Source organism: Pituophis catenifer, unplaced genomic scaffold, assembly GCF_029215685.1.
Source record: "Pituophis catenifer annectens isolate HBS135680 unplaced genomic scaffold, rPitCat1.0.hap2 SCAF_9, whole genome shotgun sequence".
In the NCBI taxonomy this organism is placed as follows: Eukaryota; Metazoa; Chordata; class Lepidosauria; order Squamata; family Colubridae; genus Pituophis; species Pituophis catenifer.
The window spans coordinates 7,772,249-7,798,104 of record NW_027256889.1 but is presented as its reverse complement, the minus strand read 5'-3'; the positions used below and the strand labels follow the sequence as shown (position 1 = coordinate 7,798,104).

General features: G+C 41.9%; 1 protein-coding gene across 3 annotated transcripts in view; it reads left to right on the top strand.

Moving 5' to 3' along the window:
- LOC139320852 (claudin domain-containing protein 2-like) overlaps window positions 1-25,167 on the top strand; it is a 34,203-nt gene extending 9,036 nt beyond the window's left edge. For all 3 annotated transcript variants that reach the window (XM_070949321.1, XM_070949319.1, XM_070949320.1), the window contains 5 exons: window positions 7,762-7,962; window positions 8,057-8,179; window positions 14,826-14,942; window positions 15,405-15,672; window positions 25,150-25,167. In XM_070949321.1, coding sequence (XP_070805422.1) covers window positions 7,762-7,962; window positions 8,057-8,179; window positions 14,826-14,942; window positions 15,405-15,460 — 497 coding nt within the window. In that variant the 3' untranslated portion in view covers window positions 15,461-15,672; window positions 25,150-25,167. The remainder of the gene's footprint in view (window positions 1-7,761; window positions 7,963-8,056; window positions 8,180-14,825; window positions 14,943-15,404; window positions 15,673-25,149) is intronic.
- Window positions 25,168-25,856: the final 689 nt, after the last annotated feature.

Sequence of the window (25,856 nt, the reverse complement as noted above, 5' to 3'; positions counted from 1 at the left end):
GAGAGCAACACAGAGTTGCAGTTTGTCAACAGAAAAAAAGCCCTGAAGCTTGTGAATGAGATTTCACACAACCAGAGCTGCAAAACAACTTAGTTTACGTAGGTAAAACCTGGCTAGAAAGAATATGCATATATATATATATATATATATATATATATATATATATATATATATATATGTTTTTATTTCTATTTTGTTAATCTTCTTTCATTATTAAACTACTATCTGTTTAATACTAACTACTACGTGTTATCTATGTTATGCGCTTTGGGCACTTGGCACAAAAAAGGTTAACCATCACTGATCTAAGGTATCCACCCTGAATTTTTTATCTTGCCAGGAGACCAGAATTCCTTCTGGTATCAACCATCTGAACATCACACTATATTTGATCAATTGTGCCGTCAAAATTTGGTGCTGTCTCCTCTGTTCTCTCACTCTCCTAGGTATCTCTTTTAAAGTCAGAATTTCTCTCCCTTTGTATTTCATAGGTTCATCTCTCGTTCTTTTGTATACTTCAACTCTCAATGTCTTCTTGGTAAAGCTCACAGTCTCCTCTTTTGGTAATTTGTGCCTTCTTGCATAGTTTGTATGAATTCTAAATATTTCCTCTATATCTCTTGGTACATCCTGCTTATTTTTCTGTAGCACTCCGGACAGCAGCTCTATCATGGTGATAATTTTTGCACATCTCGTTTTTTCTATGGTGATAAATGTTTGTATATCTCGTTTCTTCTACGTGTTCCACTTTTATTCTTTATAACTGCTATTCTAATAGCAAATCCTTCATAAAAGTTATTGCATTACATTCTCGATTAAATGATCTTTCCATTGATAGGTATTTTTATGGTACTGCTCCCAAAAAATTGGTGTTATTAGCCATCAAACCACAAAAATACACTTTTTCCCAAAAAGGTTTCCACAATTTTGGCCACTACTGTATAGAGAAGCAGAGAAGGACTGCGGGGATGGGGGTGGAAGGTTGGGAGCTAACCCAATCCATTCCCTCCTATGTAGTTAAAGTTGTGTCAGAAGAAACCCACTCTGAGTATCTTAAGAAGGAGGCTGCTCTAGTGCTATGTTTCACCCCCCCATCTTTAATTAAGTATTTATTTATTTATTAGTTATTTATTAGTTCGATTTATATGCCACCGTTCTCCGGAGACTCAGGGCGGCTTACAATGCGTTAAGCAATAGCCTTCATACTTTTGTATATACCTGCTTAGTAGGGCTTTCGGGCCCCCCTAAGTGGTGTTCTTATTTATACAAAGTCATCTTATTGCCCCCTCAATCCGGGTCCTCATTTTCTAGTATCACTAGATGTGAATGTAAACTTATCTGCCTTCTTCTTCTGGTTAAAATGTCAGACTGAAAAGCAATGGATCTTTTTACTGTTCAATTGAACAGTTCTAATAATATGGGTGGGAAGAGATTCTAGAGCTTACTCTGAATAAGTTAATTGACTTATTTTTAGGTTCAGATTGACTGAAGACCTGTAGAGTCCTGAATCAGGACACTACCAGTCTTCAAACTGTTGGAAGAAATGTCCATCTGGGTTCAGTTCCAAGTGGGGAGAAAGACACTGGAAACATGGTGGCTGTTTGGAAAGATGGTTGAGTGGTGGACAGGACCACATGGTTTGAGGTCCTGGGCAAAGAAGAGCATATGGATGTGTGTGTGTGAGAGAGAGATCTATACCCTCTGTTGGGCTTTGAATTTGAGCTTGTATTCTGAGCGGTTGTCAGACTCCCATGGGGACATGTAGGGGTAACTTTGTAGGTTGTCTTTTGAGTCCCAGGCCTGGTTGAATCTTGCTGGGTGATGATGTAATGAAGAGGGTTTTGGACAATTCCTATTATGGCTGAGGGCTAATCCTACCTTTGTTGGATCTTGGGTGAGGGCATTTGCTTATGAATAGACCTAGCTATCTCTTTATCTCTGAAGTGCTGACATCTACTGTGGGCTATTGAGAAGGGTGGGGCTATTAAGAGTGAATCTGCTTCCTGCCTAAAAACATGTTTCTCCATTTCTCATCCAGGGCGGTATAATATTCTGCCTTTTTTAATATTTCCTAGAATATTTCATTCTTCTTGGTGAGGGGTGAGTGCTAACTTCCTACAAAACAAAATGCCTTTTGTAACAAAGAAATTCAAGATTATAATAAACTATTTTGTTTTCTCAAGTTTATCATTCATTGCAACCTAATTTCTGGGGATGGTCAGTGTCTGATGAATTTACAATAAGCAAAATGGTGATTTCATTATTGGGAGTTGTCATAATGTGATTGTTTTATACGCTCTCTGTGTGTCGATGAGCGCTTAACCAGAATTACCTAGAAAGCTTTTCCTTTGCTTACTCTTTCCCATTTTCTGCAAAAGCTTCTTGGTGAGAGCATCCCTTTTTAAGACAAAAGTCGAAACCGTGACTTGCATTTCACAGAACAAACTTGTCTTCTTGGCTTTGCGTAGCAGAACTTTAGCTTATTCGCTTGTTTGTTTTTTGAGCAGCTCAAAAAAAAATCAAAGTATGGCATTTATTCAGAAGCAAGTTACTCATAACGATCAAAGGGGAGCTAAAAAAAGAAATCAGTTTCCCCATTCCTCATATCTAGGAGTGGCTGAATAAGTTTCTTTTTCTTCTTTTTAAATTTCATTTCTTGCTGAGAGGTCGGCATCTTTCCAGTAGCAAGTAGAAACGGAACAGAAACTCTAGATATAGAACACGAGCCCCTCTTTGAGAGAGGGGAGTGGTTAAGAAGTTTGACCTATGAATACATGAATAAAATGTTTATGGACTTTTTGAATAAATTGAAAGGCATAGAAACTTAATCAATGAATAACATTTATTTCTAGATGCTAAGTTTAATAGTTCAAACTTCAGTGACTCTTGCATTGGCTGATGTATTGCAATCATTTTAAGATCTTAGCAAGTCAAGAATTAAGAAATCCAACAAATTATATAGAGTGGGGAGAGTCCCTTGAACTGTAAAGGAAGTGATAGTCATCAGTATAGTCTCTGGCAGTGGAGCTCAAGCATTCTAGATCTCTACTTCAGAGAGTTATCACCTGCAGGAAGGTCAAGGAAAGGATTCTAAGCTGGTGAGATTGTATTTCTTTATGTCTTTATTCATTTAAGAATTGGAAAAATTTATTTATTTATTTATTTATTTATTTATTTATTTATTTATTTATTTATTTATTTATTTCGTCAAGCATGTATTTGATTACAGATACAAGTGTAAACGTAATTATTAATACATGAAATGGATACGAATAAAAGGAAAGATTAGGACACGGAGGGTAGGCATGCTGGTTCTAAGATTTCTAAGCCCAAAATTTCAAGTTTCAAGTGCACACGATAAATTTCATCTATATATTCTTTCATCTCCATCTTATTTCTTTCTATTAATTCCACCAATATTTCAGCCATTTTCTCACCCAGGTCCTCTTCTTTCTCCTCCACAACATTCTGAAATCGTAAGAAGTACGAGGCTTTTTCTATTTCCAGAAATGCAATTGAATCTGAGAGCTCTTTATTCAATTGTACTGATTTCTGTTCCACTGTTTCTACTTTAAGGTCTATTTGATCTTTCTTTGTTTTCATTTTCTTAATTCTTTGCTCATTCTCTAGCATTGCTTATTGCATAGTTTCTATCTTATCATTCATATTTTTGATGTCTTCTTTTACCTCTCCTATCTCATTCTTGATTTCTTTGTGATGTTCCTTTGCCTCTTCGTGGTTGTCGGCCATTTTCTCTTGTGATTTCAATAGAGTTTTCTGTATCATCTGTAACATGTTTTGCATGCTATTTACTGTCAACTCTGTTCTATCTTTTTCTTTCCCCAACATATTTTCTATTGACCTTTGATTTGATGGGGAGGCCATAGGTAGGGGATTGGTAGTAGGTTTTCCCCCTGTATTAGCTACAGTTGCCATGGATGACATTTTTAAACTCCGGGTGAATTTTTTCCACAATATCATTCAAACACAATATTCTATTTAAATTTATACTCTTTTTTCTGTATTACTCAATTGGATTCTCCTCCTTCTCCTATAAGCCTCTTGATTAATCCCTTTCTTTCTTAGGAAGTGTATTATTCTTTCTCACTTTTCGTATACTTATTTAATATTTAAAGTAAATTATACCTATTCAATGAAAAAGTTATAATAATATCTTTTTAAAAAAAAACTTATAATAATATTCAATCTATATATTTTATCCTCTTAATCTCTATCAATAATTATCTTATTATTTATTCTATATTTATCATATACCAGTAATACAAATATATAAATTACTTTAGTTCCTTCACCTCCAATCCAAACAATCCATCTACAATTCGTTAGTCCTTTAAGATTTTTTCAAATTTCCCCTCTTTCAATGTCAATAGACTGATTAATAAATGAAGACAGCTTAACAGAGTTATTTCCCCCTTATTACACTATCAACAATTGTTTTAGAGCCTTTCCAAAATTTCCTGTTTCTTTTCTGTATCTTTCCTTTTAAGTCTGTATTGCATCAGCCTCCATCTTCTCCACAGTACTCTCTCTGAGTCCTTCGGTTTTTATTCTCTGCTCAATGCAATCTTCCTTTTTTTATCCAAAGTTATAAATCCATGACTGTCCACCAAAATATCCACCAAAATATCCGTGAGTTTATTTGTATTTTCCGTCCTTATTCTGCCAATAGTCTGTCTTTTCCACAGTCGCTAGTCTTTATATTAGTTCTTATAGTCTTATTTAAACCGGTATTTTTAAGTCTCTTGCACTATTTCCGCTGAATCCCCTTTGATGTCACCTTTCCTTTTTGTGCCCTCTCCACTTTTCTTTTTTCGATAAGTCCTTCGCTCCAGTCTCACTTTCTCTCCATTACTTTGTATCCACTTTATGGGATCTTCTTTTCTGTTGCACTAACCTCTCCACCCGATCTTCTCTTTTTCTAACTCTTTCACGATCACCACCCAATGCTGATTTCTCTTTTTCACTTCCTCACTGTGCGGCCGCCATTGCTCTCAGTCTGCCTTGAAGACAAACTCTTTCCCCGCCGGATTTAAGGGGTTCGGTCTTATCCTCCAGGATGATAGAAAGTCGTCCAAAGTCTTCCAACCTTCCCCTTTTGTTTTCTGATCTCTCCAGGATCAGAAATTCTCACATTTGAGCACTCTAGAACAGGGGTGTCAAACTCAAGGCCCAAGGGCTGGATGAGGCCTGTGGGGTGATTTAATCCTATATGGCCGGCCTGGAAACAGCAAAGGACCAGCCGGTAGTGCCTCTGCCAGCAAATACAAAGCTTGGAGGACTTCCGTGTGTCCCCCCCCCCCACCCACAGGCTACATTTTCACTGGTACAGGGCTAGCAAAACAAACTAAAAACAAAACAAAAGGAGAAATGTTTCCCCCTTTGCATTTAAGCATACAAGAAGGGACAGGAAAGAAGAAAGGGAAAGAGGAAAGACAAAGGAAAAGGAAAGATGGGAAGAAAGCAAGGAAAGAAAAATAAGGAAGGAAGGGAAGGAAGAAGAAAGAAGAATGAAGATGGAAGAAAAAAGGAGAAAAGGAGAAAAGGAAGGAAGGAAGGAAGGAAGGAAGGAAGGAAGGAAGGAAGGAAGGAAGGAAGGATATAATGAGAGTGAGGGAGGGTCTCAGTGAAGTCCTGCCTTAACACTTGGCCACCACAGGTGCCCCCGACACAAGTCCTATGTCACACCCACCATGCCCATACACCCCTGGCCCTCCAAGGTCAAACACAACCCCCAATGAAATTGAGTTTGACACCTCTGCTCTAGAATAACTCTACTGCGTTTTTTAAATGGAAAATTTTGTTTATTTACTTATTGTCACAAAAGAGGGACAGTGGCAAGGACAGAAACTAAATGTATTATTATTCAGACACTAAAACCGAATTAAGACATCCGGTGAAGAATTTCTAACTGCAGAACTTTTTAGGACACATAGGGGGGGGGGGTCCCACTGCTGTCAGGACTGTCACCTTAGATAAATAAATAATATAGGCCACATTCTATTAGAATAGGAAGTTTCCATCTTTGTCCCCATTTTTAAAAAGAGGAGACAAGGAAGGTCTCCAAACTATAGGCCCATAAGTCTTATTTATATAAGGTACACCAAATTTCATTTGAGCAAAATATAGGACTGAATGGGGGGGCAGGAAGACAGGGGTCACCAACCTTTTGGACCTCAGGGACCACTAAATTCATAACTTTCAATCCTGTGGACCACTAATAGAAATTAGTGATGGGATGGGGTCCCTCAGGCAATTACCCTGGCCACCTGTTAGCAAAGAGAAGCACCTGGGGTCAACCCTAGCATTGCTGTCCATTGCAGCTAGAAATCTCAAATACGACTAAGAATGAGCGTCTGTCTTGTAGCCTGCCCGGGCACTAGATGCCCCACTCCCCCACAAACTCTGTCTCTCGAGGAGCCCTGCTGAAGTTTTGTGCACCTCTGCCTGAAGCACCTGGACTCCCAAGGAGAGAGGGAGGGGCTGGAGCTACTAAACAGGCAGCCAAGCTAAATGCCTGAAGGACCCCATTCCATCAGCGAGTGGGATTAATTGCATTGGCAGGCCGTATCTGGCCCAGGGGCCATAGTTTGAGAATTCCTGACTTAGTGCAATATAAAAAATGCAAAGATTTTTCTGCGGGCCACCAAAATTTTCTCGCAGACCACCAGTGGTCCACGGGCCACCAGTTGGTGACCGCTGCTCTAAGAGACAATTGTTTTATTCTACAATGTATTGTGAAATACACATCTATTGGTAAGGAATTGTGTACCATCTTTCTAGTTTTTGACACCATAAATCGAAATGTTTTGTGGAAGAAACCAGACACATTTAAACGTGGAACCCAGATTCTTCTTTTCTGGTAAATCTCTCTATTCAGATATCTATTTGAAAGTTTACACTGGGGTGAATGGCTCTCCGTTCCAAGGCAATTGAACCAGCAATTTTTCAAATATATTTCCACAGTCATGAAGCCCAGCATTATGCCATGGAGTTCTATTACATTCCCAACGAAGTGGTACCTATTTTATCTACTCACATTTTCATGTGTTTGAACTGCTAAGTGAGCAGGAGCTAGGTCGCGTGGTACTTGGGTCTTGAACCTGGGCTGCCGGCTTTCCAGCCTAGTGTCTTAACCACTAAGCCACCACCTGGCTCTCAACGGCTCTCATTTTTCCCAGGGAGTTTACCATGCACTAAAATATCACACACACACAAACACACACACTTTTGTTTGACAAATTATAATAAATAAAATATTTATTTATTTATTTATTTTATTCAATTTGTATACCGCCCTTCTCCTAGTGGACTCAGGGCGGTGCACAGCCAGAACTAAAACACATACCAATACAAAATTTAAAATTATTAAAAGAATTACATACTTTGACCCAAATTTAAAACATTTCGAATTAAAACCCATTGACAAATTAAAAGCTAAAAAACTAAAAAGACTAAAAAAAAGGGGAGGGGGTTCATGCCAGCCCTGCTTGATGGAAAAGAAAAGTTTTCAGGGCACGGCGAAAGACCCGGAGATCCGATATCCTTCGTATCTCCGGGGGCAAATTGTTCCAGAGGGCAGGAGCTGCCACAGAGAAGGCCCTCCCCCTGGGGGTGGCCCAGGGGGAGGGCCTTAAATAAATAAACCCTCAAATTGTTATCAGACAAAGTAATTAAGATGCATCACCATAAAACGATCAATGTAATGAACATCAATAACATAAAATTAATGTTGTCTTCCAGTTCCATCCCAGACTTCTTGGCCAGTGCATCCCATAGAAATGAGTGGCCTGTGTTTCTTTGCTGTGTTGTCCAACTTAAGCAGCTTTATATGCCTGTTCGTTGCCTTGAGCTCAGACTATTGGGTAGTAGATTCCAGAATCCATATGGGTCTATTTAGAGGTTGTAATCACAAAGAATGTCTCGATTTGAACGACAAATCAGGTAAGATTCAATATTCCAAATACATCACTAGCCTGAAAGGCCCAGGAGCCTCCACCTTGAATTCTTATCTTGTGTCTGCATTGGCTCCCTACAGCTGTTTATTCTTTCATGATACTCTTCATCGTGCTGGCGTTGTTCGCTGGAGTTGTCTCTCTCGGTGGACTTTGCTGTATGTGCAATACGAGCTGGTTCACATATAAAGCCAGCTTTACTGCAGGTAAGAATCTTTAAGAGAGTCTTTTCCCAGATATGTTTTTTTTACAGTACTATACTATACTATACTATACTATACTATACTATACTATACTATACTATACTATACTATACTAGCCAGGGTGGCACAGTGGTTAGAATGCAGTATTGCTGGCTAATTCTGCCAAGTGCCAGCAGTTTGATCCTCACAGGCTCAAGGTTGACTCAGCCTTTAATCTTTCCAGGATCAATAATTGAGGATCCTGATTGCTGAGGGCAATATGCTGACTCTGTAAACTGCTTAGAGAGGGCTGTCAAGCACTATGAAAGGTTAAATAAGTCCAAGTGCTATTGCTATTTGAAACTTCCTCTTTATCAAGTGATTTAAAAAAAAAATAACTCAGTGCAATTCCTAATTCTACTGTATATTCTCCCTGCTTTTGTTTGTTTGTTTTTAATTTTACTTTTTATTTATATCATATTAAAAAATAAATTGGACATGGTGCGACTGTCCTGGCATTATCTCCACTGTACAAACTAAATTATAACACAAGTATCTTATATACTCAGCATACATTGCTAATTATATGCACATATTTGACCCCCTATATACACTTATATTTACATATATTTCATCATCTTACACATCCTAGTTCTTTTCTGTTCCAACTTCATTTCTCAAATCCACCCATTGGTAAAATCTATTCCAAATTTCATAGTATTCTGTCTCTCCTTTGTTTTTTAATTCTAGCGTCAATCTATCACATTCTGCACAGTCTAATATTTTCTTTATCATCTCCCTTTCTAGAGGTATATTCTTCCATTGTTGGGCATATATCATTCTCGCTGCTGTTGTGATATGCAATATTAAATATGTTAACCCTTTACTGTACCCTTCTGTTATGATTTCTAATAAAAATAGTTCTGGTTTGAATTCCAATCTTTGTCCAATCATTCTTTCCAGCCACATCTGAATCCTTCACCAATAATCTTTTGCTTTTCTGCATGTCCACCACAAGTGATAGTAGGTGCTTGGTAATTGGTCACATTTCCAGCATTTTAGTGATAAATTTCTATACATTTTGACCAATCTTGCTGGTGGTATAAAACATTTTACATAAGTTCTCCTTGTACATAAGTTCTCCTTGGCCAGGGTTAATTTCCGATTTCTTTCCCACAATTTTTCCCACTTTTCCAGTTCAATATTGTCTAATATTGTTAAATCTCTATTAATACCCCATGTTTTCATATCTTTCATATAGCATGATTGAATTTGTAGGTATGACCACCATTCCAATTCTACCCCTTGTTCTTTTAATTGTAGTCTCGTTTTTAGTCCCCCTTTTTCATCTAATATATGTAACATTTCCCCCCCAGTTGATAAGACTTGGATGTAAAAACGCTTCTAGGGTGGAGAGCCAGATCGGTATTTTCATATAGTTCTGTTTTTTTTATTTTATTCCATACCTCCAGTAGGGCCTGTCCAATTCTTTGGAAGTATTGATGTACCATATGTCTTCCAGACTAGAGGAATGCATGCCATCCTACTTAAATATCATGACCTTCTAGTATTAGTAATCTCTTGTTTCTTAAAGTTATCCATTCTTTAACCCATGTTATCATTGCCGCTTGGTAATATAATTCCCAGTCAGGCAAACCAAACCCTCTTCTTTCTTTGGACTCTTGGAGTAGTTTCAATTTGATTCTTGACTTCTTTCCTTGCCATATAAATTTCAACACTCTTTTATTCAAATTATCAAAGTATTTTTTCTCTAATTTTATAAGTATGTTTTGGAACAGGAAGATTAATTTTGGCAGAACTTTGATTTTTAATGCTGCTATTCAGCCCGTAAGGGAGAGCTGGATGGTCTTCCATCTCTCTCTCTCTTTTTTTTTAAATTTGATTTATATGCCGCCCTTCTCTGGAGACTCAGGGCGGCTTACAATGTGTTAAGCAATAGCCTTCATACTTTTGTATATTTATACAAAGTCAGCTTATTGCCCCCACAACTGGGTCCTCATTTCACCTACCTTAGAAAGGATGGAAGGCTGAGTCAACCTTGAGCCTTGGAGAGATTCGAACCAGCAGTAATTGCAGGCAGCTGTGTTAATAACAGGGTGCTTAGACCACTGTACTATCAAGGCTCTTTTTTTTCTACCTTTATTTGATTTGTTAATTTAATATAATTATCCTCCTTAATCGATGTACACCTTGCCATCAAATAAATCCCTAGATACTTCACCTTCTCCGCTAATTGAATATTTGTTCCCTTAGTCAAATCATCTTTCTGTTTATTTGTCATATTCTTGGCTTTCATTTTAGTTTTCTCCTTATTTACTTTTAGTCCGGCTACTTTTCCATATTCCTCCAATACCTCCAAAAGTCTCAGACCCGATTGCAATGGCTTCTCTAAAATGAAAACAAAGTCATCCGCAAAAGCTTGCAATTTATACTTTCTCTTTTAATTTCCAATCCTTTAATCTGTGTATCTTTTTGAATTATTCTCATTAATACTTCCAAAGTCAGTAAAAACAAAAACAGCGATAGTGGACACCCTTGTCTTGTACCTTTCTGAATTCTAAAGTTTTGTGTCACCTCTCCATTCACTATTACTCTGGCCTCCTGCTTAGAATATATTGCCATAAACATGTTTATAAATTTATCACCAAAATCCATGTATCTTAGTTGATACAAAGGCCCATTTGTTTTTCCATTGTTGATCTGAATTTTCCTCCTTTAGAATTGACCTATTTAAGGTCCATCTTACAGGGTTTTTTTGCCCTTTCCAACTAACCCTCATTGAATTACAATTTTTGTATCTATTTCTACTTCAGTCACTTCTGCATTTAGTTCCATCAACATCCATACCATTGATTCTAGACTAGGATTGGCATCTATTAGAATAATATGTATATTGATTTCTCTCTCTCCAAATATCCTGTATATTTAGTTCATCTACCATTTAAAAAAAAAAGTTCTAGGTAGCATTCTTCTAATTCCTTTTTTTAATTTGTTACTTTTGTAGTCTAATTTTTTGTCTATTATTGTGTTGAAGTCTCCTAACATACAGAGATCGTCACCCTCTATGCCTCGAATAATATTGTGTAGTTTATTGTAAAATTGTTCCTGTCCCCCATTTGGAGCATACATTTCTACTAATAAGACCTGTTTTTGGTTTAATATTATTTCCACAATCAAAATCCTTCCCTCTTCATCTTTATAAATTTGTTTAGCCGAAATTGTCTCCTTAATATATAATACTACCCCTCTCTTCTTTTGTTGTGACATTTAGTCAACAATGATGTTAGGAACTGGTATGGTCTTCACAGTTCTCCAATTCTTCTTGGGACCTGCTTAAGGACTGTCAATTGTTTCCCTCTGTATTCTATTGGTTCATCTCTTGTCCTGTGAAGCACTTCGTCTCAGATCGATTTCTTCACAAATCTAATGTGTACTTCCTTTGGAAGATAGTGTCTCCTCCTGTAGTTCGTGTGAATTCTATAGGTCTCATCTATTTCTGTCGACATCTCCTCTTTTTCTGTTTCTAACGCTTTTGCTATTAGTTCTGCCATAATATCTGGTAGGTTTTGTCCTTTCTCCTCTCTTATATTCTGAAAGCATATGTAGTGCACCACTTTCTCTGATTCCAAAAAGATAACTGTAGCTTCTAATTCCTTATTTGCCTGGATTAGTTTTTCACTAATTTTGTCCACTCTTTTTTCTTCTCTCTCCATCCTCTCTTCCATCTCCTGCAGTTTCTGTTCATTTTTGGTAATCTGTTGCTGAAAAAAATTCAAATTTGTCATCCATCTTTTACATTTTTTCTTTAAGTTCTCCCATATAATTTCTTAACCGCTACTATCTCTTTTTTCATTTCATCGTGGTTCCTTGTCATCGCTTCCTGCATTGATTGCAGCATAGCCTACAGGTCTTTGAAAGAATTGGACCTCTCCCTTTGGACCATGTCTTCTATCGATCTCTTTGATGACAGACTAGATGTAGCTGATGATGTCTGGGCAGCTGGTCTTCTCCCTGTCCCTACCTTAGTTAAATTCATAGTGCTTCTCATCGTTAAGAATTTTTCCACAAAGTTAAACTTTATCCAACACTCCCCCTCTTTTTCACACCAGTAAAACCCTCCACTTCTCAAAAAGTAATTTTTGAAAAAAGTAATATTCTGCCTGCTTTTGAAATTCATTTCAGTTCAAATTTTCTGAGGAAAGTACAAATAGCAATAGACTTATATACCGCTTCACTGTGCTTTACAGCCCTCACTAAGCAGTTTTAAAAGAATTCTTTATCAAGTGATTAAAAGACTCATACTGTCATTCCTAGTTCTATATTCTGCCTGCTTTTGAAGTTCATTTCTTCATATGTTTTAGCCACTTTTTTCTTTAAAAAGAATAGTAGTGTTATGTATCATCTCAGAAAATAGTAGAACCTATCTGCTGTTGGATGACCTCAAACATCTAAACAATATTGAACTGGCCTAATACATGAATGGGACACATCACTGCAAAATCTCAGAGATGTAGGCTAGACAGGGAAGTTGAAAAGACATCCCAAAATAATGGACACAGCTGTTTCTAATGATGATGATGATACAATCAGGTACAAGGCAATGTTCAAATATAAAACATCAAAATAACAATAACCTCAAGACCAAATACAGAAATTTGAGTTTTGGGAAATTGTATAATTGCAATTGTTTCAACTATCTGTCAACAACCAGACAGGATTACCCCATCCTCTGTGTTAAGGATATTGTTGTTGTGTTACCAACCAGCAGAGTAAATGCACAAGGAAACGTTGCTGAGAGCGATGAATAACAGATATGCAAACTGGTTTATCAAAAGCTTACTTTATAGTGGAAAAACAATCTCATAGTCTTTAAACAAATTCCAAGTCTTTGCCAGTTAAATCAGTCCAGTGATACAAAAAGCTTCTTACCACACAAACAGTAGTTGGTTAGAATAACAAACTCACTCTGGTTCACAAACCACGATGGTAGCAGATCCATCAAACGATGATAGCACAATGGTTGCAACTCCACACACTATGGTAGCTTATCATAGCAACTCCTCACACAATGGTAGCATATCATCAAACCGAATACGTTACAGTACCTTACTTAAATACATTCACAACCTGTGATTATCTAATTACAGCATGACTCAGCATTACAATGAATCAGCAGAAAAACTTTAAAGTCACACAATACATATTCACATTAAAGTTACAGTACACATATATTGCCTGGACAACTTGTTAGGCTCAAACCATATCCTAACACTCTGGCCTTCTTGAAAACCAGTTTGGTAGGGGGCTAATTAATTTCAGGCCTAGTGGGCTTTTCTAAGGCAGAAAAGGCATACCTGCAATATCTCAAAAGATAGTTAATCCCCCCTTTTTCCTACGGGCCACCAACACTCCAAAACGTCCACCAATCTCTTCTGTTCATTTTCTTATGGGAAACAGCCAGGCAGGTTGGGACATCTGCTTGGTGTGTCCTTGAGGTGACAGCAATGTCTCAAGGAAGCCAACAGATGCTTGAATACCATTCTCCCACCCCTCCATCCCACCCACCCCATCTCTTGTTATTGTCAAGCTGCAAACAAAGGAAAAATGTAGGTGATAGTGTGAGTCAGTTTTGACAGCATGGTTGGGCCCAAGAAACCTAGTCGGCATTTCCACGGGCAGAAAAGGCATGGCTCCAGTATCTCATAAGATGACATTGTTTAGTTGAGGGGAGATGGAACATGCCCATCTTATCTGACTTTGTAGGATGAACAGGGACAATGGGACAAAGGCAGTCCCATAAAGATCCAGGAACCAAATGAGCAAAGGCTTTATAGATGATAACCAGCACCTTGAGTTGCACTCAGAAACGAAGCAGCAACCATTGCTGCTTTTGAAGTGTTGATGTCAGGTGGACATACTGAAGGGCATCCATAATTCTTTTCTTTTCTTTTCTTTTATGTATAACGGGAGCATATGCACCAAGACAAATTCTTGGTGTCCAATCACACTTGGCCAATAAAAAATTCAATTCTATTCTAATTATTCATGCAGCCACCTTTAGTTTCCAATGGTCTTTCAAGGGTATCTTCAAGTCTGGCCCCATGTATACTAGTCCAAACTAGAGATGACTAAAGCACGAGTGGCTGTGAGAAGAGTCTGTTGATCAAGGAAAGGATGCAATTCACTGTTAGAACAGATTTATAAAAGGAAAAATGTGAAACCAAGAAAATAAAATTGGCAAATTAACGCACAGGTACTTTTTTAAAAAGGCAATTGGACTTTCTTTCTTTTTCCCTGAAGACGTTTTGCCTCTCATCGAAGAAGCACTTAAAGCTCTCTTCTTGGATGAGAAGCAAAATATTTTCAAGGAAAAACATAGAAAGTCCACTAGGCTTTTGAAAACAGTACTTTTTGGAACAACCATGACCTGGATGACTGAGAATCTCCACAGACATTTGGCAAATTAACCCATCCTTCCGTAAGCCAGTTTCTGAATTTGGAGCAAATATGACATACTTGTACTATTCTAATGCAATAAGCATCCCAAGAGGCTGCCACCTTCTTTGCAATGAGAGCAGAAAAGCCCAAATGATGTCTTACATACTTCTGAAGGAAATGTTTCTACTTCTAGTTCTCTGTTGATTTTCAGGCCTCTGCATCATGATTACCATGTCCATTGCTACAAGATTGCAAAGCCATGCCACAGTCGAATATGGATGGGGTTACCACTTTGGTTGGGCCGCTTTTCCTTTCTATCTTCTAACTGGTAAGGATCTTTTTTGGATACCCGGGTGAGATTTTTTTAAAGATACAGCTTTATGCATTCTGTGTATTTTCACAACAGTGAAACTTATTTCATTTTGGGTTGGGAACTAAGCACATTTCCCTGGCAGGAGAGGAATCAGCAACAGTTAAACATCCAAACATCTTTTATATCCTGTATTACAGCTTATCCAATCCCTTCCTTGGTTGGGCGCAAAAAGATTTGAAGTTCCAGGCATTTAGGAAACACTAGTTTACCTTGTATACCTGACATCAAGACTGTGTGCAGTTATGAGCAGTAGATCTATTCTGGACCATTGATTTTTAAGGATTAGAGTTTGATCATAAACATCTGAATAAAGAGATGAGGTTGAGTTCAGAACTCCATAGCTTCCTGGTTATATATTTTTTTTAAATTCTATTTCATCTGCTGGGTGGCTAATCTATTATTTTTCCCTTTGGACAGGTTGTCTTACTTATAAATTGCACAAGAACAGAAAAAACAGCATAAGAGAAATATGACACTGTCTTTGGAGATGACCAGTGAAGCTGCATTGCATGAAGTTAGAAGAATTACCGTATTTTCCGGCGTATAAAACGACTGGGCGTATAAGACGACCCCCTACTTTTCCTGTTAAAATATAGGGTTTGGGATATACTCGCCGTATAAGACTACCCCTCTTCCAACGCACACCAAATAAAAATTAAAAAACATCAGATTTGATTTCAATATGGTAATTTTAATTCAAATGCTTATTCCTTTCCAAGAATCTAGTACACCAGGATACAGTGGCCTTAAATCTGTTGCTGTGATCTGGGTTAGTTTTGGCCCACTGAAGTGCAAACAAACGTATTTTATTTCATGTCACTACATAACCGTTTTGGCGATGCTCATTCACCATGTCTGCTACATGTTTTTCGAGTTCTGGCCAATGTGGGGTGCCTCTTCTTAATGCACACTTACCCCTTGGCATACTCTTTAACGCTTTTACATTTGCTTTCCAGTCCCGAACCATCTTTTCTGTTACTCCATATTGTCTTGCAGCAGCACAGTTATTATGTTCCATGGCAAAGTTTACAACTTTAAGTTTAAAACTGGCTTCATATTTCTTTCTTCTTGCTGGTGGAGCCATGATGGGGTCTTGACTGTTATATTTGTATGCTATACTGTATGTACTGTTGCTGTACTGTATGTATTGTTGCTGTACTGTAGAGAAAGGTAATGGGCTACGCTACATGTAGTGGCAAGAGGGCTATTTTGTACCAGGTTTTTTTCCTTCACCCATGCAGCCTTGTCGAGATCCGCACAGCTTCATGAATCTGAGTTGCTGGCACTGACTGATGATGCTACGGGAGCGCCGACAACATTGACAGAAAGCTGTGCCGATCTAGTCAAGGCTGCATGCTGCTGAATGCTGCAACCAGCTGGCTGCTGAGCGGAGCTTCTCCCAGGCATCTAGGGGGGTATTACCGATGCTCCGACTTCCCCAGCTGACCCCCACTGATGGCGAGCTTCACCAGCCTGGGGAAGTCAGAGCGTCGGTAATATCTCCCTGGATGCCTGGGGGAAGCTCCGCGCAGCAACCAGCTGGTTCCAGCATTCCAAGGCGATTCCAAGGAGGTCCACGGTGAAAGCGGTGCCGCGGTTGACCTGGGCCAGCGCCTTGCACACCTGGCTCTGCGTCTCCATTATGAGAAGCTCCATGCAACTTCGCATGTCTCCGCCCCAGTCGCGCAGCTCTCGCAATCCGCTCACCGGAGGAGCCATGAAGTGCTCGCACCGCCTTGCCAGATCTTCCTCGTCCTCCTTTCCCCATGGCTTTTTTGGTTGTAATTGCTGCTGCTGCTGCCGCCGAGGCTGCTCCTTCATTTCCGCCCGCCGCACCAGACCCAGCCTGGCCAGCACCGCCGTGGCTCCCGCAGTCCAAGCGGATTGGCACCCGGGCTCGCAGGCGAAGGGTGGGAGTGCACAGCGCACTTTCCTGGCTTGTCGCCGATCCGGACGGCTGCAGTAATGGTGAGAGCGGGCAACCTCGGGAGAGCCATTTCAGGACTCCTTTTTGCACGTGTAGCGGATCCCAGTTACCAAGAAACCCGGAGAAGAGGCACAAGGGGGGTTTATCAAAAAGGAGCTTTAAAAGAGGTCTCGATACAGAGGACGCGGTGAGCATGGACACCGTCCACACAAACAGGCACCAAAGTCTCGTTGCGGCAATGTTAAGCCGCGACTTTACATGCCTCCTGCTTGTTCCAATGCCTTCGCGATAAGCCGGCAGAATCAAAACTCTTTTTTTCTTTCTTTCCCTCTCTCTCTCTCTCTCTCTCTCTCTCTCTCTCTCTCTCTCTCTCTCTCTCTCTCTCTCTCGGTGGCTTTGAACCCATGGAATTGGGGGGGGGAGGAGAGGGGGAATGTTATCAGCAACAAACAACAACAAAAAGTGTGTGTTTGTGGAGAGGGGAGGTAGTGGTAAAGGCGGCAGACCGGTTTTTTTTTTCCCGAAGCCGATCTCTTTCGCGGCGTATCCAGCCCGACCCCATTCAGAAGAAAGGCTGCAGCCGGAAAGAAACGGGGGGGGGGGGGGGAGAGACAGCTGCACCTTTTGTTACATACACACACACGAAACCCACAGTTTTCTGGCCTCTCACGCAGATCTGTTGTGGGGTGGGGTGGGTGGGAGCCACATAATTCCGGGAGGCGAAAAGGGGCGCAGGGATATTTCCAGAAATGAGCGAAATAATGCAATCCACGCAGCGACGCCCATATTCTCCCGTTCAGATTCTACCTCTGGCTGAGAGAAAACTGCCTTGAAAGTTTCTCTGCCCCCCCTCACCCTTTAAACCCAAGACCCTGCCTCATTTGCAGACTAAAGCACTTCTTTCCCCCGCCCGATTAGCCCAGGTTAAAATCTTAAAAGCTCGGGCGCCCCTCAAGCCGCTTCTCCCGACACCGGGATGAACGAGAAAGCCGTTTTAGCTTCACCTATTCTTCCACACACACCCCTCCACCCCGGAAGGTAACTTAGCGCTGCTCCAGGATGTTCGCTTCGGGCTCCTTGGAATCGCTGGCGGGCAGTTCTTCCCGTTGGGGCGATGGTGGATGGCTGCGAGCCTGGAAGAGGTGGTGAAATGCAGAGCAATACCTCGTGGGGAAGGAGTTCGCCGTGGCTCCCGCAGTGCAAGCGACGCCGATCGCTGCCACCCACCATCGCCCCAACGGGAAGAACCGCCCGGCAGCGATTCCAAGGAGCCCGAAGCGAACATCCTGGAGCAGCGTGGGCCGGCCTGGAGGATTAAACCCCGGGAGCCCAGGTGCCGAATCCCGCACAGCAGAAAAGACATGACAGCCGGTGCCCAGTTCCTTCTGCAGCCGTCCGGATCGGCGCCAAGCCAGGAAAGTGTGCTGCGCACTCCCACCCTTCGCCTGCGAGCCCGGGTGCCAATCCGCTTGGACTGCAGGAGCCACGGCGGTGCTGGCCAGGCTGGGTCTGGTGCGGCAGGCGGAGATGAAGGAGCAGCCTTGGTGGCAGCAGCAGCAGCAATTACAACCGGAAAAGCCATGGGGAAAGGAGGACGAGGAAGATCTGGCAAGGCGGTGCGAGCACTTCATGGCTCCTCCGGTGAGCGGATTGCGAGAGCTGCGCGATTGGGGTGGAGACATGCGAAGTCGCATGGAGCTTCTCATAATGAAGACGCAGAGCCAGGTGGTCAAGGCGCTGGCACAGGTTGACCGTGGCACCGCTTTCACCGTGGACTGCTGGGAAAGAAAGGAAGGTGACCCAAATTCTGGGGTAGAGTGGGGACGCGTTCCTTTCTCGTGGGCCGCGCACTGCCTGCACCTCTTGTAGGTTGGAACTAATTTGGAGTACAGCTTCCCCTCAATGTTGCCGGCGCTCCCAAAGTGTCATCGTTCAGCACCAGCAACTCAGATTCGGGTACCCGGCGTATAAGACGACCCCCGACTTTTGAGATGATTTTCCTGGGTTAAAAAGTCGTCTTATACGCCGGAAAATACGGTAGTTTAAACATAGAAAAACATTTATACATTCCCAGCCCCTCCCCATCCCATTTTTCTTTAAAATATCCAGATTATTTCTTTCTGAAGTCCATTTGGATTTGCAAATGTGAAGAACTTTGGGAGACTTTTGCAAGAAGGTCCCAGAAAGCAGGAATTCTACTCTTCTCCCTTCTTTCCTCCTTCCAGGAAACCAAAGGCGCTTTTTGGTTTATCTGTGGTCTCCAAGGTCCACACTTGGGGTCTGCAACCTTAAACACTCAAAGAGGCATTTGTACCCATTTCCCACAGGAAAACAAAAAAACAAAAAACCGGGAGCCACAAAACCTGGGTGGGCGTGGCCAACTCAACATCACTCACTTCCACCAGTCACATGACCCCCTAGCCATGCCTACCCAGCCGGTCATCAGGGCAGAGAACTGGTTGTTAAAAAACACCGGGAACCACAAAACCCATTTGATGTCTCTCTCCCTCCCTCCCTCCCTCCCTCCCCCCTCTCTTTCCCTCTCTCCCCCTCTCTGTCTCTCTCTATGCCTTTCTCTCTCTTACCCTCTCTCTGCCCTGCCCGCTTCTCCATCCCCTGCCGTAGCCCTTACATTCTCAGGCTAGGCGAGGAGTGACTGGAAGGGGAGGGTGAGGGGCGGGGCCAGCCAGTGTTGGGATCACCCGACAGGGAGCCACAGCAGAGGGTCCAAAGAGCCACATGCGGCTCTGGAGCCGCAGGTTGCTGACATCCGGTCCACACCCATTTGCACTATTCAGATGACCCAGAGGGCATAGATAAATTTCCAGGTGGCCTCTTTCAGAAAGAGTACTAACGACCAGATGACTACAAGGAATATAAATCCTTTCTCTCCTCCACCATTCTGTCAGAACTGAAGAAGCGTCTTGGATGAGAAGTGAAACATCTTCAACGGGGTGGGGGAGTCCAATTGCCTTTTTTAAAAAGCACCTTTGGGATAACCCTGAGCTGGATGACTGAGAATCTCCATAGATTCTTTCAGGAAAGTTGATTTCCATTCTGCCCAAGGGAAAAGAAAAAAGAAAATTAATTTTCTTCCTGCCAAAAGAAATAGGATGGAATTATCCCTGCCATGCCTTCTCTTCTTCCTCTGATGGGGATCAAGAATTCTCTGGATAAACACCCCGCCCCAACCTCACCTTCGTTGCATCTCAGATTTCCCCCTTTTCTATATCGCACCTTTAAAAATTTTATTTCCTAGAAATCAGAGTTTTTGCATTTTAGGATAAGGAATGCTAAAGAATTGTATAACTCATGGCATATGCTCTCAGGCTATAATTGTATCTGTTTAAATCACCTCTTCTTCAACATCCTATCTGTATAATCCCCTGTTCTTCTTTCATCTGTTCTTCAACAGAGTCTTTAGGTCTGAAAATATTTGGAGAGGAAAATGATATTTCCAATTCAACTGAATTTATGCAATTTGAACTACTTTTTTTTATCAATGACTGAACTTTTTAACTCTAAATATGTGCAAAATATATTCTCTAATAAAAAGGCACAAATATTTGCAGTGTTTCATGAGAGTTTCAATGGAGAAGGGAAACTTGATTGGAATTGGATGCCAACTATGTCAGCTACCCCTCAGCACCACTGAAATTAATGGGAACTAAGTAATCACTCATTTTCAGTGAGTTAGGGACTTATTTGTAACTTAGTGAGTCCAACATAGAATTTAAGCCTCTGATAAGAAACTCAGCTAAGACTTCAATCACCATAAATAAGGGCTGTTAAATATAAAATGTGTTCAGTAGCCAATGTCTGAATAAATAAGGAGAAGGAAATGGATATAAAGAAAATTTTATTTTGATCACAGACTAAAATGCCTAGGACCAGCTGAATGTCACTCATGGTTTACCGTAAAATATAAGGAGGGAGAGCCAATTCGGTGTAGCGGTTAAAGCATCAGACTGGAAACCAGGAGACTGTGAGTTCTAGCCTGGCCTTAAGCAAAAAGCCAGCTGGGTGACTTCGGGCCATCCGTTTTCTCTCAGCTCTAGGAAGGAAGCACTTGTGAAACATCTTCCCAAGGAAACTGCAGGGACCTATAGAGACAGCTTCTGAGAATCAGATATGATGGAATGGAATAGATCTGGAAGGGACCTTGGAGGTCTTCTAGTCCTACCCCTTGCTCAAACAGGAGGCCCTATACCAGTGATGGCTAACCTTTCTGCCATTGCCTGCCAAAAGCTGGGGGAGTGCAGGAGGGTCACGTGTGTGTGTGCCCCCACCCATAATTCTATGCGCCCTGCCCCCCAATGCATGTGTGTGCGACCCCCCCCATGCTTCCCCCATTTTTGGCATGTGATGGCACGGTGGGCCCGGTAGGCCCATTTTTTGTCCTCTCCAGGCTCCAGAGCCTTTCTAGGAGCCTGGGGAGGGCAAAAACAGCCTTCCCTACCTCCCCGGAGGCCTTCCGGAGGCCGGAAACAGCCTATTTGCCGACTTCCGTTGGGCCCAAAAGCCCCAATAATCAGCTGGCCAGCACGCTGGAGCTAAGCTAGGGTAACACTCGCGTGCCCACCAATATGGCTCCGCGTGCCACCTGTGGCACGCGTGCCATAGGTTCGACATCACGGCCCTATACCATTCCAGACAAGCGACTGTCCAGTCCCTTCTTAAAAGCCTCCAGTGATGAAGCACCTACAACCTCAGGTGGCAAGCTGTTCCACTGGTTAATTGTCCTCACTGTTAGGAAGTTTCTCCTCAATTCCAGGTTGCTTCTCTCCTTGATTAGTTTCCATCCATTGTTTCTTGTTTCGCCCTCTGGTGCTATTTTTCTACTTGCATTTTTTACGTGCTTTCAAACTGCTAAATTGGCAGAAGCTGGGACAAGTAACGGGAGCTCACCCCATTACGCGGCACTAGGGATTCGAACCGCTGAACTGCTGACCTTCTGATCGACAAGCTCAGTGTCTTAGCCGCTGAGCCACCACATCCCCTAGAGACACCCTACTACACCCCCAAGGAAGAAAGAAAGAAAGAAAGAAAGAAAGAAAGAAAGAAAGAAAGAAAGGAGGGAGGGAGGGAGGGAGGGAGGGAGGGAGGGAGGGAGGGAGGGTAACCCTTTTGCATTCCACCAGGGGGCAGCACAATGCTGAAGGCCTGGTCCTTGCATTAATAGACCAAGGATTTGAGGCAGCTTTCAAAGGTGCTACATCACCATTGCTGAAAAATGACATGGAAATGCCCATCTGATCAACTTTTGCAAATAAATTGAGAAGAACCAAAGAATCTTGACTCAGTTCCAGAAAAGAGACCTGAAGCAATCAAAGAGAACAAGAATCGGTCATTGGGACCTAGCTCCCCAAAATATTAAAGGTAAAGGTTCCCCTCACACATATGTGCTAGTCGTTCCTGACTCTAGGGGGTGGTGCTCATCTCCGTTTCAAAGCTGAAGAGCCAGCCCTGTCTGAAGACATTTCCGTGGTCATGTGACCGGCATGACTCAACGCCAAAGTAAGCCCCGCCTACTTTCTCCTTGATCTCTAAACCACGATAATAAATCTTGAGCGTATAATGACACTCACTGTACTTTGTTCCAAGCCTTTCATAACTCTTAATCTGACACGCTCTGTTACCTGTGGTATTATTCCACCTATTATTTCATCCTTCACCTGAGGTTCCTTGAGGTGTCTTATCTCGGAGTTGAAGCAAAAACTGAAGCTCAATTTCCTAGAGTTTCCTGAATCAGGAATACTGATAATGTGGTGGCCGCTACTTCTTCTAAAGATCTCCAGCCCTATTCTTCTGACGCTGGCTTCTGCGCTTTTGTTCGCTGGCATATTCACCGAAAACTGGGTTGTTGTCATTACTCCTCTGGGAATATACCATGAAAACTTGTGGAAATCTTGCATTGAGTCAACCTGCTTTTCTTTGGATCTGGATTGGGGTAAGCTGTTTGTCAGGATGCAGCATGTGACGCATCTGGGCCACTACCTTACCTGAGGTTGCTTGTTTCTTTGAAGATCTAGGTTCATAGTTCTCTTGGGAAATGACTCTGCTTCCAGAGCTGCTTCTCGTTTGCCACTGAAAATGGTTAACAATACGAACAGGATAGGATAGGATAGGATAGGATAGGATAGGATAGGATAGGATAGGATAGGATAGGATAGGATAGGATAGGATCGGATAGGATCGGATAGGAGCTGGAAGGGATCTTGGAGATCTTCTCCCCTTGCTCAAGCAGGAGAACTTACACTATTTCAGATAAATGGCTGTCCCATCTCTTCTTAAAAACCTCCAGCAGTGAAGCACCTACTACCTCAGGTGGCAAGCTGTTCCACTGGTTAATTGTCCTCACTGTTAGGAAGTTTCCCCTTAATTCCAGGTTGCTTCTCTCTTTGATTAGTTTCCATCCATTGTTTCTTGTCCTGCCTTCTGGTACTTTGGAAAATAATTTAAACCCCCACCCCCACCTTCTTTGTGGGAGCCTCTCAAATACTGGAATCCTGCTATCGTGTCACCCCCCCTAGTCCTTCTTATCTCTAGATTAGCCAGACCCAAATCCTGCAGCCGTTCTTCATATGGTTTAGTCTCCAGGGCTTCGATCATCTTAGTTGCCCACTTAATTGCCCACAAATCTTTTAGTTGGCCACATTTAGAAAAGTATTTTGAAAAGGGCTGGGTAGTCCTCCCCCAATCCTTTAAAGTTTTGAGAAGCTGATGACCAAAAGATGAATATCTAGAATGCTTTGTGTTTAAGATTTGAGGGTGATGTTTATATGAAATTAAACCTGAAAAATTTGGGGATATTTATATTAATGGATGGCTTCAACTGTTTTCAAATTAAATCTTAAGCTATATCCTGTCTCTCTGGATATGAGAGTCTGGTCACACCCACCTTTTCTTCTTCAGCTCATTCATCGTTTCTCTCCTCGGTGTCTCTTTTTCTTGAAACATTTTTGAGGAAATTTTATTCCTGCTTTTCTAACCAACCGTTGAAAATAAAACTTAAGGCTATTAAACATTGGGAAAAATAACACAGCGGTTGGATTTTCACAACATATTAGACTTAAGGCTTTGATGGCAAATCTTTTCTCCTCGGCCTTTCAAAACTTCGACAAATGTGTCACTTGACTTTGCTGGGTTATCACACTCCCCACCACACACACAAAAGCGAAACAATTATTCACATATTATCTTTTCTTTCTTTCTTTTTTTAAAAATGGTGGACAAATGGAAGCAGCGCCAGGTTGGGTGGGGTTTTCTTTCTTGAAGTGGCTTAAGAGAATGCTCTTTTGCTGCCTGCGCAACCTGCAAAAATCGTATGAAAACAGATACCATATTTAGGGGATTTTTGGAAGCTCTGTGACACAGAACACACTCTCACACACACACATTATAACATGGTCTCTGCAGCCTCTGCAAATCACGCAAGACCAAGGAATGTTTTTAAGAATATTTGTGTTGTTTGGTATCGGTGAATGCTACCATGCCACCCAAAAAATCCTGGCATGTCACCTTTGATAATATATTGCGCCCGTCGGAGTCTGAATCTGAGACGGAAGATGAACAGCTGACAGAGAGCGGGAGAGTGGCTCAGTTGGGTGTGGAGGAAACTGGGGAAGGGCAAAGTCAGGCTGGGCAGAGCAGGGGAGAGGTAGAACAGGGGAGAGGGGGTTCAGATGAAGACCAAGGCCCACCTCCTCCTCATCCTAGGGGGCACAGGGAAGAATGCAGAAGTGAGTAACGTGGGTTGGGTGGTTTACGGGGAAGGAAAGGGCCCCGGTTCTCTTCACAAGGCACACCTGGGGATGGAGTTCAAAGGAGAGGCAGTTGGGAAGGGCGTTTGTCGGGAACAAAAAGAGCCTTGGTAGTACAGTGGTCTAAAGCACCCTGTTATTAACACAGCTGCCTGCAATTACTGCAGGTTCGAACCTTACCAGGCTCAAGGTTGACTCAGCCTTCCATCCTTTCTAAGGTAGGTTAAATGAGGACCCAGTTTGTGGGGGCAATAAACTGACTTTGTATAAATATACAAAAGTATGAAGGCTATTGCTTAACACATTGTAAGCCGCCCTGAGTCTCCGGAGAAGGGCGGCATATAAATCAAATTAAAAACAAAACAAAACGCTGAATTCATCTAGTATTGAGAGTTGTGGCGTTCATTCCCGGCATTCCTCCTGACAGTTTGAATTAGAAACGTGCTTCTGTGTGCTTATCTTGTCTTGCTAGAATTATTCTTGGCTTCCTGGACTCATTATCCTGCCCTGCTGGAGTGATTGATTGTAGTCATTCTGATTACAGCGCTTGGACAGGAGTAGCTGCAGCCGGAAGCTGCTGCAGGTTTGTGGGAGAGCCTTTTTCCAGGCCGGAGAGTAAAAGGGACATTGGGGGCAAAGTTGGTGCCAATAAAGGGACTCATACCGGTTCTCTGGCTGTGTTGCTTTCATGCCACGCCCCAAGTCATCACAGATACGTGTATCATAGCTTCCCCCATGCCTGGATTAGAAACTGGCAGTGTGTGATCTAAGCTGTTGTCAAAACCCTATCATTAGCCACGAGGTATAGCCACCGTAAGGATGAGTTATTGGGCATAATAAGAGCCTTGGTAGTACAGGGGTTTAAGGCACCCTGTTATTAAGCTGGTTATTAAGACCAGCTGCCTGCAATTACTGCAGGGTTCGAATCTCGCCAAGGCTCAAGGTTGACTCAGCCTTCCATCCTTTCTAAGGTAGGTGAAATGAGGACCCAGTTGTGGGGGCAATAAGCTGACTTTGTATAAATATACAAAAGGATGAAGGCTATTGCTTAACGCATTGTAAGCCGCCCTGAGTCTTCGGAGAAGGGCGGCATATAAATCAAATTAAAAAAAAAAATAAGCCATAAAGTCAGCTAGCAACTGTACAGGTAGTCCTTGACTTACAACAGTTCATTTAGTG